The 13,337-nt window shown below is 44.4% G+C and overlaps 1 protein-coding gene across 7 annotated transcripts in view; it reads right to left on the bottom strand.

The window, feature by feature from the left end:
• Window positions 1-7,237, bottom strand: part of PDE5A (phosphodiesterase 5A) — a 350,069-nt gene extending 342,832 nt beyond the window's left edge. For 2 of the 7 annotated variants that reach the window (XM_044301149.1, XM_044301132.1), the window contains exon 1: window positions 6,864-7,237. Coding sequence is in view for 3 of the 7 variants with exons in the window: in XM_044301132.1 (XP_044157067.1) it covers window positions 6,864-6,988 (125 nt within the window). In the remaining 4 variants the exon portion in view is untranslated. The other 5 variants (XM_044301114.1, XM_044301124.1, XM_044301166.1 and 2 more) reach the window with 4 other exon arrangements.
• Window positions 7,238-13,337: the final 6,100 nt, after the last annotated feature.

Below are 13,337 nucleotides of genomic sequence, written 5' to 3'. Positions count from 1 at the left end.
GGTGCACGTCCGGGTTGTGTTCTGTAGCTCCACCTCAAGAACTGTAGGTATCACAAATATTTAGACAGCACTCCTTAAGTGATGATAATTAATGATTTTATTTCATATTATTTCAGCCGGAGTAGGTGGTATGTCAGTTGCAACGTTTCGGGCTAACAATCGCCCTTCATCAGGCACTCTGAGGACCACGGTGTGACGGCCGGCACTCTGAGGACCCATAAGTGACGGCCAGCAGCATGGTGAGTGTTGTGTCACCGACAACGTTTCAGTTTCCCGCCCTTATCTGTAGTGTACAGCTCCTAATGTGCAGGCAGCGTGCGTCATGAGGACTGAGGAGTACAGTACAGCTGTTACCTATAGCAACCGGAGACAGCCTGTTCTGTAATTAGAGGAAGCAGCCACAGTCTGTTCATAAGTCATAACCCCATCAGCCACATTACCCCCAGAACAGGACAAACCCTTTAAACCTCATAAAATCACTGTAACAGTGACCTCAGTGGTGCCGACCCTCAGCGCAACAGTGACCTCAGTGGAACTGACCCCTCAGCGCAACAGTGACCTCAGTGGTACCGACCCCTCAGCGCAACAGTGACCTCAGTGGTACCGACCCCTCAGCGCAACAGCAGTGACCCCAGTGGTACCGACCACCTCAGCAGAACAGCAGTGACCTCAGTGGTACCGACCCCTCAGCGCAACAGCAGTGACCTCAGTGGTACCGACCACCTCAGCGCAACAGTGACCTCGGCTAAATTTAAAATTGTCTAAATTTGCTATTTATGCATGGAAGACAGTTCTAGAGCACTAATAATGGTTTCCCTGCAACCCCTTAATGTCCTTCGTATTAACTATTTGAATTACTGTAACTTTCGTACTCATCGGCTGAAAATACTTCTCAAAAATGGTAAGAGGAGTATTTTTACTCTTCCAGAAAAAATGTAGCGCGACCTCTGTCTGCAACATAATCTGCCAAGTGTGAAGACCCTCTAGAGAGCTCACTGAATTCAATGGTCCTTGTTAGGGTGGCACAACCAATGTACAGTCGTGGCCCAAAGTTTTGAGAATTACATAAATATTGGAAATTGGAAAAGTTGCTGCTTAAGTTTTTATAATAGCAATTTGCATATACTCCAGAATGTTATGAAGAGTGATCAGATAAATTGCATAGTCCTTCTTTGCCATGAAAATTAACTTAATCCCAACAAAATCTTTCCACTGCATTTCATTGCTGTCATTAAAGGATCTGCTGAGAACATTTCAGTAATCGTCTTGTTAACTCAGGTGAGAATGTTGACGAGCACAAGACTGGAGATCATTATGTCAGGCTGATTGGGTTAAAATAGCAGACTTGACCTGTTAAAAGGAGGGTGATGCTTGAAATCATTGTTCTTCCATTGTTAACCATGGTGACCTGCAAAGAAACGCGTGCAGCCATCATTGCGTTGCATAAAAATGGCTTCACAGGCAGGATATTGTAGCTACTAAGATTGCACCTCAATCAACAATTTATAGGATCATCAAGAACTTCAAGGAAAGAGGTTCAATTCTTGTTAAGAAGGCTTCAGGGCGTTCAAGAAAGTCCAGCAAGCGCCAGGATCGTCTCCTAAAGAGGATTCAGCTGCGGGATCGGAGTGCCACCAGTGCAGAGCTTGCTCAAGAATGGCAGCAGGCAGGTGTGAGCGCATCTACACGCACAGTGAGGCGAAGACTTTTGGAAGATGGCCTGGTGTCAAGAAGGGCAGCAAAGAAGCCACTTCTCTCCAAAAAAAACATCAGGGACAGATTGATCTTCTGCAGAAAATATGATGAATGGACTGCTGAGGACTGGGGCAAAGTCATATTCTCCGATGAAGCCTCTTTCCGATTGTTTGGGGCATCAGGAAAAAGGCTTGTCCGGAGAAGAAAAGGTGAGCGCTGCCATCAGTCCTGTGTCATGCCAACAGTAAAGTATCCTGAGACCAGTCATGTATTGGGTTGCTTCTCTTCCAAGGGAGTGGGCTCACTCACAATTTTGCCCCAAAACACAGCCATGAATAAAGAATGGTACCAAAACACCCTCCAACAGCAACTTCTTCCAACAATACAACAGTTCGGTGAAGAACAATGCATTTTCCAGCACGATGGAGCACCGTGCCATAAGGCAAAAGTGATAACTAAGTGGCTCGGGGACCAAAACGTTGACATTTTGGGTCCATGGCCTGGAAACTCCCCAGATCTTAATCCCATTGAGAACTTGCGGTCAATCCTCAAGAGGCGGGTGGACAAACAAAAACCCACTAATTCTGACAAACTCCAAGAAGTGATTATGAAAGAATGGGTTGCTATCAGTCAGGAATTGATTGGCCCAGAAGTTGACTGAGAGAATGCCTAGCCGAATTGCAGAGGTCCTGAAAAAGAAGGGCCAACACTGCAAATACTGACTCTTTGCATAAATGTCATGTAATTGTCGATAAAAGCCTTTGAAACGTATGAAGTGCGTGTAATTATATTTCACTACATCACAGAAACAACTGAAACAAAGATCTAAAAGCAGTTTAGCAGCAAACTTTGTGAAAACTAATATTTGTGTAATTCTCAAAACTTTTGGCCACGACTGTAGTTAGTGTGAACCAGGCAGGTGCAGATTTTACTTTAATGACGTATGTAACTGGGTTGTGCAGTGACACAATGTCAGTCTGTGCAGACCACTGCCACAGGTCTCCCCTTAGCTCCTGTAGCTGTGTTGTCCTTAAAGGGAACCTGTCCCATGTTCTGACACATAAAACACAATGTACCTTAATGCTTGTTTACCCTGATATTTCCCAGCGATCGATCCATAATCTTCTCAGGACTAACCTGTCCTATTTTATCGCCATATAATGCTTTTCCTTTCCGCGCTGTGCTCATTAGCATAAATAATTCCTTCCCCTCACACCTATTTTCCTCCCCCTAGACTTTGACTGACAGCCAATTTCTGCTTGTAATCTCGCCCAAAATCGTGCACATGCGCATTTGCCCTTTTTTTTGCATAAATATTTTATGGGCACAAATGACAGTAAAATGGCAGGCAAGTGGCACTGTACAGTCATCAAATGTCAGATCTGAGGTTCTACAGTGTAATCCTCTCAGATTACAATGTATAACCTCTTTTATATGTGTTTGTCAATTTTTATGTTTATATTTATTTGAATTTCCCGCCCAGTTCCGCTCCCATGCGCAGCTGCTGCTCGCAGGGAACGGAACCAGGAAGTCAAATGCCGGCCAGTGTTCTGCCAGATGTCTATACCTTGCGAAAAGTCTATAACAGAAGTGACGCAGCCGCACAGGAATCAGCTGGAGGAGGGGGTGCGCGGGGCTGCGCAAGCGCACATCCACTGACTTAGAAAATAATCGTTGCAGTGCCGAGATAGAAGTACTTGGTGCACCGCGCGTGCGCACTTAGGGGTATAGAGATTTTACAGCAGCTCTATACCCCTAAGTGCGCACGCGCGGTGCACGAAGCACTTCTATCTCGGCGCTGCAACAATTTTTTCCTAAGCCAGTGGATGTGCGCACACCCTCCTCTAGCTGATTCCTGTGCGGCTGCGTCACTTGCGGTGCGGCCGCGTCACTTCCGGTATAGACTTTTCGGAAGGTATAGAGATCTGGCAGAACACCGGCGCTCTCAGCGGAGGACATCACCGGATCGCCGGCAGAAGGTGAAGGGACTCTGCAATGTTACCCCGAGCGTGACTTGGGCTTTCCGCTCCTGTCAGCGAAAATTAACCCCAAATCACGCTCGGGAATACCGTCAGGGAGGTTAAAGGGGTTTTGTGAGATTTTAATACTGATGACATATCCACTAGATTTTGAATTCTGCATTGTGTCAATTGTTGCATTTTTTTGTGCACTTTTTAGACTTTTCAATGGAAGGTGAGATCTGCAGCAAAACCAAATAAAACTGCACAAAAAACACACAAAATGCACCAAAAAATGCAATGAATTTATGTGAATTTATGTTTGTTTTGCGCAGATTTCTTTGCTGCACTCTGTGCAGGTACCACAAGTACGGATCCACACAGACCCTTGTGTGTACAGAGATATTTGCTCCTAGATCCAAAGCTTCTAAGGGAAAATACCTTCATAGCTCCATATGCCTCTGTATGAAATTAGAGACACAGAGAGGTACAGCAGATGCTCTACGTACCTCTTTTACAGCCTCTATTCAAACCTTTATATCATAAACAAGGATCGCTCCTACCATATAATACAATATTATGTAGCTGCTTTTATATGTTTACTATTAGTTGTTTATTTTATGGTTTTCTCCCCGTTTCTGTAATGCAGTATAGAAAGATATGGTGCTGTATAAATACATAATGATAGATTAGATAGATAGATAGATAATACATAGCTATTAGTGATTGATAGATAGATAATAGATAGATAGATATTAGTGATAGATAGATAGATAATAGATAGATAGATATTAGTGATAGATAGATAATAGATAGATAGTAGTGATAGATAGATAGTAGATAGAATTTAGTGATAGATAGATAGATAATAGATATTAGTGATTGATTGATAGATAATAGATAGATAGATATTAGTGATTGATAGATAAATATTAGTGATAGATAGATAATAGATAGATAATAGTGATTGATTGATAGATAGATAGATAAATAATAGATAGAAAGATAATAGACATTAGTGATTGATAGATATTAGTGATAGATAGATAGATAGATAGATATTAGTGATAGATAGATAATAGATAGATAATTAGATGGATATATAGATAGATAGATAGATAGATTATATATTAGATAGCTTAGATTAGATAGATGGAGCTATATAAATAATTATTATAAAATTTATCTCATATCTAGCAATTCAGGATTTCCAAACACAATCAACTTTCTCGGAACAGAAGGATTTGTGACGTGATACACAAGCGGAGTTGTTCCATATGTTTTAGAGGTCAGAGTAGTCTGGCACAGATGGTTTTAGGGAAGCAGGTGGTTAAGAGCACTGCGTTAGTAATGATAGTCAATAATTAATCTGACCTAACAATCTCTCTATCATCTGAGCTTTCAGGCCGCACGCTACACAGGCATGCAAACCGATCCGTGCATGCTCAGAGGCTGCAGATGTCCAAGAGAACAGAAGTTGTCGAGGAACAATTTAAAAACCATTATCCAAACCCTGTCACGGCCTCCTAGCACCTCATCGATTCCTTTAAAACCTGTGGTCTCCTGAAGGATGTGATCTGAGAAGAGCCTGTAGGAGGGGGCTCCACATCTACCATATCACTGTCGCTTATGTGAAATACCTCGCTGTCGCTGATGTGTAATGGCCGAGCTCCTTCCAAAAGTCACAGAAAAGTCTCATGGAAACTCAACGAATAATACAGGGACTTCTGGGGTCTTCATAGCTGGCTGTGTATGATTATCATCTTGTTTATGGTACTAACGCCACCGAATATAGTCCATAAAATCATTTTTTTTTATTATTTGATATTATAGTCGATATTTTTTTGCCTGTTTTGCAGTTTTTTTTTATTTTATCGTAACTGTGATAGGCATCTGGCAAAACCTAAACAACCCTGGCACACATGGGGGGTTACCCCATCAGGCACCAACAGTCTGCGTCACGCGGTGGCATCCTCCACAACGGGAATTACCACATAAACTTTGAATGCAGCATCCCTTTAATGACATTGTCTCGGCATCTAGTGAGAGTCCACTGTCTTCACCATGGGAATAAAGCTCAGCAGGGTCATGGTGCTATCTGTAAAGAAGTCGAATTTTCTGAGAATACAATGTACACCCTGACGCCAGGCTCTCGCTTTACCCCTTGTGTGGAATGGGTTAATGTTCTGCATAGCTGCTGCGTAGCCTGAAGTGAAAACTTGGCAGCGAGAAAGTTTTATTCTAAAGCGTGATAAAAATGGGAGAGTGGATGATAGGGGTATTCCTCCCGTCACCTCATGCATGTTATAGCTGATGGGAGGGAAGGGTTCCAGAGGAGCATGTATGGCCTATAAGTCTCCTCACACTGATTAAGGTGCTCTCTCCCTAAGGAGAGTTAGTTCCCCACCATAGCTGATGGGAGAAACTGGGAGACAAGGCTCCCTCTTTCCTCTCCTTATTAGGACACAACCATGGACTCCACAGTCAAAGTGAACCTCACACGAGCTAAAATGGGGGATTTTCCATGCATTTATCTATGTGCATTGTAACAGGGAGCGCAGACAGGAGAAGGGATGAGCAGCCACCACAGGAGGAGTCACACAAACTTCTGTCACTCTCTTGTTTTCCCGCCAGAGCCCTCAGTACTCACAGTCGCGGAGCACTTACTGTAGGGAGCAGTGCACATGCGCGGAGCCGTCGCCGGAGTTACCACACGGAACCGGAGCTGAGCCCGCTTTGTCAGTCTGTTCAGAGCATGGACGAGCAGGAGCGCTGACTGAAGCTTCCTCCCCGAGTCTCCCCCGCCGCCACATGATGTCTGGCCCGGCAGGAGAGCCTGCATACAATGCTGTGTCAATGGCTATAGGGGAGGACAGCGCTCAGCTGAAGCTTCCCACAACTTCCTAAAGGCATCCACCCCGGCAGACGGAAGTAACTGCACTGACATGTCCACTGCTCGGACTCAGGGGCGTCATTCCTCACTGTCACTCATGTCGGGCACATGCTACATGCCAGTGTGCCCTCTACATCTCACCTGCATGGGGGAGCCGTGCCCACCTGGCATCACAGTCCGCCGCTCATTACCTCAGGAGCAGTGCACACTGAGGGTGCTGTCCAATGTGCAGCGTGTATATTGCCCCCTGTGGATGGACCATGCCCATGTGCTCTGCTTTAGTGCTACCCAGTGGATGCCATGGTGCCCCTCCTTACCTGGTTGCTTTCCTAACAAAGTAGGAATAAGTGAAGTCCCAGTGATCGTCCAGCCAGGACTCTATGCCCTCCTGATGGTAGGGTTGCGGGCTGCAGCTGCCCTCCATGGTGTGTGGCTGATCCATGAAGAAGAGGAGGAGGAGGTGGGAGGAGGAGGATGCACAGCAGACGAGGCTCACAACTCACTCCAAGCAACTGTCTATGGAAAGGAGGTGCCCGAGTGTCCTGTGGTGGGATAACGACTCCCTGAGTGCACAGTGTCAGGGAGAACTACTCCTGTATCTCCATAGGGTGAAGTGACAGGCAGGAGCAGCCTGTAGAAAGTAGGCAGCTGCCCCCTGTGTGCCTCCCTCCTCTGTACCTTCAGGAGTGCTGCTACTCTGGACAGGGATCTCCAGGTGAGAACAGCCTCACTGCTGCCCACTAGTGGGCGCAAAGTGATGTGACATGTCTCTCCTTACTTCTAGGGGCAGAAATGTACTGGTAGCCGGTGTGAATGACACAGAGGGGGCAATGGGTCCCATTTCCTCAGGCGTTCCTCAAGAACTTTGATTCCACACATAAGATTGACTTGCTTAGCCATATGCATACACTGGGACATTTTTCACATATTTATTATACGCACTTACATATTCCGCAGCGCTTTACAGACATTATTACTCTCTGTCCCCAGTGGAGATCACAATCTAAGGTCCCTATCAGTATGTGGGAGGAAATCGGAGTACCCAGTGGAAACGCACGCAAACACAGGGAGAACATGTGTTTGGACCCATCATCGTCCCAGCTCTGAAAGGCACCAAATATAACCTAAATAATAGAATTAAAGATCAGTATATCTTCCCGACTTTTTGAAAGTTGACATGTAAGCAGTTTACAATCATGGTTGCAGTAAAGGGGTTTTCAGGGACCTGCGGTCCCACAAACCTATCTTGCCTGTGGAACAAAGTTTCTAATATACTTACCATCTAGATGTGGGGATCGGCTACTTGGGAACCTGGACATGTTCCTGTTCTGAAAATTTTACTTCCACTAAAGTCACATCCTTTGGCTGGATGATTGGCAGGGACGCAGATACAGTTAGGGTACTTTCACACTTGTGGCAGAGTATTCCGGCAGGCAGTTCCGTCGCCGTTACTGCCTGTTGGCTACAGCAATCTGGACGCAAACTGATGGCATTTGTCATCCGGATGCGGATCCGTCTGACAAATGGATTGAAATACTGGATCCGTCTCTCCGGTGTCATCCATAACGAATCCGGTATTATTTTTTTGCATTTTTAAAGCTCTGCGCATGTGCAGACCGGAAAGCCGGATCCGTTTTGCCGCAACACTTAATGCCGGATCTGGCACTAATGCACTTCAATGTAAAATAATGCCGGATCTGGCAAGTGATCAGTATTTTTGGCCAGAGAGAAAACTGCAGCATGCCGCTGTATTTTCTCCGCCCAAAAAACGTAAGAGGGACTGAACTGAAAACATCCTGAACGGAATGCTCCACATTCAGAATGCATTAGGATAAAACTGATCAGTTATTTTCCGGTATTGAGCTCCTGTGACGGAACTCCATATTGGAAAAGAAAAACGCTAGTGTGAAAGTACCCTTATACAGTTGAGTGCAGTGGTAAAGCAGGTAGCCATCAGATCTGAACCCCACCACCACTGAGCAGCCAGGCACAATGCAGTGATGTCATCACACCTGCACAAGCTGGGAATGATGTGCTCTGTTTATCGGGATAATGGGACTAAATGAGTATTACTTGTGAGGAGGACACTAATGAGTCATTCTTACTGTGAAGGGGGCATAACTAATGTGAAGGGCCATAAGTACGATGCGAAGGTGGGCAACATATTTGTAAGGGAGACACTAAAGGAGCAGCACTATTGCGAGGCAAACACTAACAGGTTATTCCTACTGTGAGGGGGCATAACTAATGTGAGGGTGCACTAAGCGGGGCATAACTACTGTGTGGAGGCGCCAAGGGGCCATTCTACTATATGGGGGCACTAAGGGAGCACTCTCATGTGATGGTGTACTTAGAGAGAGTAACTACTATGAGGGGGCATAACTGCTGTGTGGGAGCATTAAAAGGGTTGTCCCATGAAAAATATTCTACAGTTTCCAAACCAGCCCCTGTATACGAATACTTTTGTAATTGCATATAATAAAAAAAATTGTTTAGCCAGCGAGTTATTCAATAAAATGTAACTGTACAGCGCCACCTGTTGTTTGTTCTATTCCTTATTTCTCTATCCTGCTCACTGAGATGGCCGCACATGCTCTATTTCATCCTACAACTGCCTCCTGAGCTGTGATAGGGAGAGCTGAGACACGCCCCCTTTAGATGCAGCAGAAAAGACACTTTCAGCTTGATGTAAATCTAGCAGAGCAATGAATGAGGAGATCTCTGGATCCATGTGAGGTACAGGGCTGGTTCTAGCTTTGTTACAAAGAGGCTGTCACGTACTATAAGACGTCTGATTTTCATTTCTTACATTAGTCATGGGATAAACCCTTTAGGGGAGAATTATTACTGTAAAGAGGGTACTAATGGGGCATAATTACGGTGCAGAGGAACTAAGTAAGCATTACTACTGTAAGAGGGCACAAAACAGGACTAACTACTGTGTGGGAGTATTAAGGGAGAATTATTACTGTAAAGGGGGCACTAACGGTGCCAACTATTGCGAAGAGTGCACTAAGGGTGAGTTACTACTGTGGGGGGCACTTGAAGAGAATAACCCCTGTGAGGGGACTCTAAGGGATCATTACTACTGTGTGAGGGCAATAAGGGAGCACTCTATTGTGAAGGTGGCACTAAGGGGGAGTAACTACTGTGTGGAGCCAACAAGTGGGATAACTATTGAGTGAGCGTAACTAAAAGGGCGAAATTACTGTGAGAGCACTAAGGGGTGGGGGGAGAACTTAGCAAATTTCCGCACTGGGCCCACAATGTGTTAAAACGGCTCTGGTTTGTGTGAATGAGATTTCACAAATCTTATGTGCATATTTTGTACGGAAATGGACCCGTAATGCGGCTTTTAACCTCTTCCTCACACAGCGATTTTCTGTTTTTGCATTTTCGTTTTTCCCTCTCTGCCTTTCCGGAGCCATAACTTTTTTATTTTTCCATTCACATAGCCATATAAGGGCTTGTTTTATGTGGGACAAGTTGTACTTTCTAATGCCACCATTTAATAATGAATACAATGTAGAGGGAAGTTGGAAATAAATTCTTCCACAATCTTATGGGTTTTACTTTTACGGTGTTTAGTATGAGGTAATACTGACTTGTGCACTTCATTTTCTTGCATGTTAATACTGGGAAAAAACAAAAATTTTTGAAAAAATAATTTTTTTCTCGTCATCGCTGTATTCCGACCACTAGGGACGAGCTAATCAACTTCGGATGAAACATTGGAAGTCGATTTGCATAAAACTTTGTTTCAATACTGTACGGAGCAAATTCTCCGTACAGTATTAGAGTGTATTGGCTCTGAGGAGCCGAAGATATTACTTCGCAAAGTCTTGCGGGACTTTGCATAATAACTTCTGAAATTGATTAATACTGTAAAAAAAAACATTTCTCGAACTTGGGTTCGGTTCCAAGTGGTACCTTGGAACTAAACTCGAGTTCAGGAAATGTTTTTTTACAGTATAAATTAATTTCTGAAGTTAATATGCAAAGTTTCGCTAGACTTCGCAAAGTAATCATTTCGGCTCATCAGAGCCAATACACTCTAATACTGTACGCAGCGCTTGCTCCGTACAGTATTGGAACAAAGTTTTATGCAAATCGACTTGCTGTTGTTTCATCCGAAGTTGATTCGCTCATCCCTACTGACCACCCATAACTTTTTTATAGTTATGTCTATGGAGTTGTGTGAGGGCTATTTTTTTTGCAATGCCATTTTTGGGTGTTCATGACTTTTTAATCAGTTTTTAAATTAAATTAAAGTAAAGTGCAAATTGGCTGCAATTTAAAAAAAAAATTATTATGCCATGTTATGCCGTTTTTTTTTATATTTTAATAGTACCAGCGTTTTCGCATGCAGCTATGCCCATGTAATTTTTTTAAATTGTTTATTTTGATTTTTGGGAAAGGGGTTATTTGAATTATTTTATATTTTTCAAAACTTTTATTTTTTGTTAGGTTCCCAATTTGACATCTCTTTTTTGTATCCACTCCTGATTTTGGCTTCAAAAATGCATCAATGAACCTGAACATGTGGCCGCACCCTAAGGGTATTTGCACACTGCAGTGTAGTTTCTATGTATTTTTGTGTGGTTTTGGCTGCATTTCCACACCATGTACTTGAAGGTTTTGTTTTGGAATTTGAAATGGATTTGACCCAGATATCACTCTTTGCATTGCAAAGGATGAAATCTGTATTGAAAATCTGCACACGATACGGATTTCAGCAATGTGTACATGAGATATTAAAAATCTCATCAATGTAGCTGGTTCTGTTTTATTCTGCCTATTCCTTCAGTCAAGACCTGAGTATTTAGGTACATTCAATATAACAAAACAACAACAAATACAGGTGCACTCTGCGGTCTCACTAAACCCTCAAACTGATTTTAAAATTGAGAGATTAGTCAACATGTCCTACGGTGTAGAACATGTCTAAGCCTGGGCACCACGTCAAGGTTTCTCAAGTAGCCCGGGACCTAACGCTCTCCTACCTGCGCCGTATGGGCGATACCAGGAGCCAGTGGGCAAATTACAGGAGCATGAGGCCGACTCACAAACAGCTCACCAGTTACCTCCAGCATGTAACCATGCTTGCAATGGGAGGAGGGAGGAGTCTGTGAGTCCCACTCAAGACTGACTGATATGGCCCAGGCCTCACAGGTGCACCTAAATGTGGCCTGTAGATGGAAAACAGGCACATTTGAATTGGAGTTTATACACCTCCAGGAATCTATATATACAAACCAAAAAAGACAAGGTGGCATTAGCAGGAGGTGCTCAAACCCACATGCAGTCGTGCATATATATAGGGGAGCAAATCCTGCACTTGTGGCCCGTTGCTAATGGCGATCCCCAGCAAAATGCATACGGTGGAGGATGCCCGCGGCGAACCACAAGTACCACAATAGACATCTCACACAAGACAACAAGTGCGGATGTAATAATCAATATAAACTCCAATTCAAATGTGCCTGTTTTCCATCTACAGGCCACATTTAGGTGCACCTGTGAGGCCTGGGCCATATCAGTCAGTCTTGAGTGGGACTCACAGACTCCTCCCTCCTCCCATTGCAAGCATGGTTACATGCTGGAGGTAACTGGTGAGCTGTTTGTGAGTCGGCCTCATGCTCCTGTAATTTGCCCACTGGCTCCTGGTATCGCCCATACGGCGCAGGTAGGAGAGCGTTAGGTCCCGGGCTACTTGAGAAACCTTGACGTGGTGCCCGGGCTTAGACATGTTCTACACCGTAGGACATGTTGACTAATCTCTCAATTTTAAAATCAGTTTGAGGGTTTAGTGAGACCGCAGAGTGCACCTGTATTTGTTGTTGTTTTGTTATATTGTTATATTGATTATTACATCCGCACTTGTTACCTTGTGTGAGATGTCTATTGTGGTACTTGTGGTTCGCCGCGGGCATCCTCCACCGTATGCATTTTGCTGGGGATCGCCATTAGCAACGGGCCACAAGTGCAGGATTTGCTCCCCTATATATATGCACGACTGCATGTGGGTTTGAGCACCTCCTGCTAATGCCACCTTGTCTTTTTTGGTTTGTATATATAGATTCCTGGAGGTGTATAAACTCCAATTCAAATGTGCCTGTTTTCCATCTACAGGCCACATTTAGGTGCACCTGTGAGGCCTGGGCCATATCAGTCAGTCTTGAGTGGGACTCACAGACTCCTCCCTCCTCCCATTGCAAGCATGGTTACATGCTGGAGGTAACTGGTGAGCTGTTTGTGAGTCGGCCTCATGCTCCTGTAATTTGCCCACTGGCTCCTGGTATCGCCCATACGGCGCAGGTAGGAGAGCGTTAGGTCCCGGGCTACTTGAGAAACCTTGACATGGTGCCCGGGCTTAGACATGTTCTACACCGTAGGACATGTTGACTAATCTCTCAATTTTAAAATCAGTTTGAGGGTTTAGTGAGACCGCAGAGTGCACCTGTATTTGTTGTTGTTTTGTTATATTGTTATATTGATTATTACATCCGCACTTGTTACCTTGTGTGAGATGTCTATTGTGGTACTTGTGGTTCGCCGCGGGCATCCTCCACCGTATGCATTTTGCTGGGGATCGCCATTAGCAACGGGCCACAAGTGCAGGATTTGCTCCCCTATATATATGCACGACTGCATGTGGGTTTGAGCTCCTCCTGCTAATGCCACCTTGTCTTTTTTGGTTTGTATATTTAGGTACATTCCACAACTCCATTGCTCTTGTGGATTTTGCCTCCAGCCTTCTGAGGTCCCGTTCACACGGCAGGTGTTAAAGC

Source organism: Bufo gargarizans, chromosome 1 (assembly GCF_014858855.1).
Source record: "Bufo gargarizans isolate SCDJY-AF-19 chromosome 1, ASM1485885v1, whole genome shotgun sequence".
NCBI lineage: Eukaryota > Metazoa > Chordata > Amphibia > Anura > Bufonidae > Bufo > Bufo gargarizans.
Note: the sequence above shows the minus strand (reverse complement) of the source record. Positions and strands in the feature narration are given on the sequence as shown.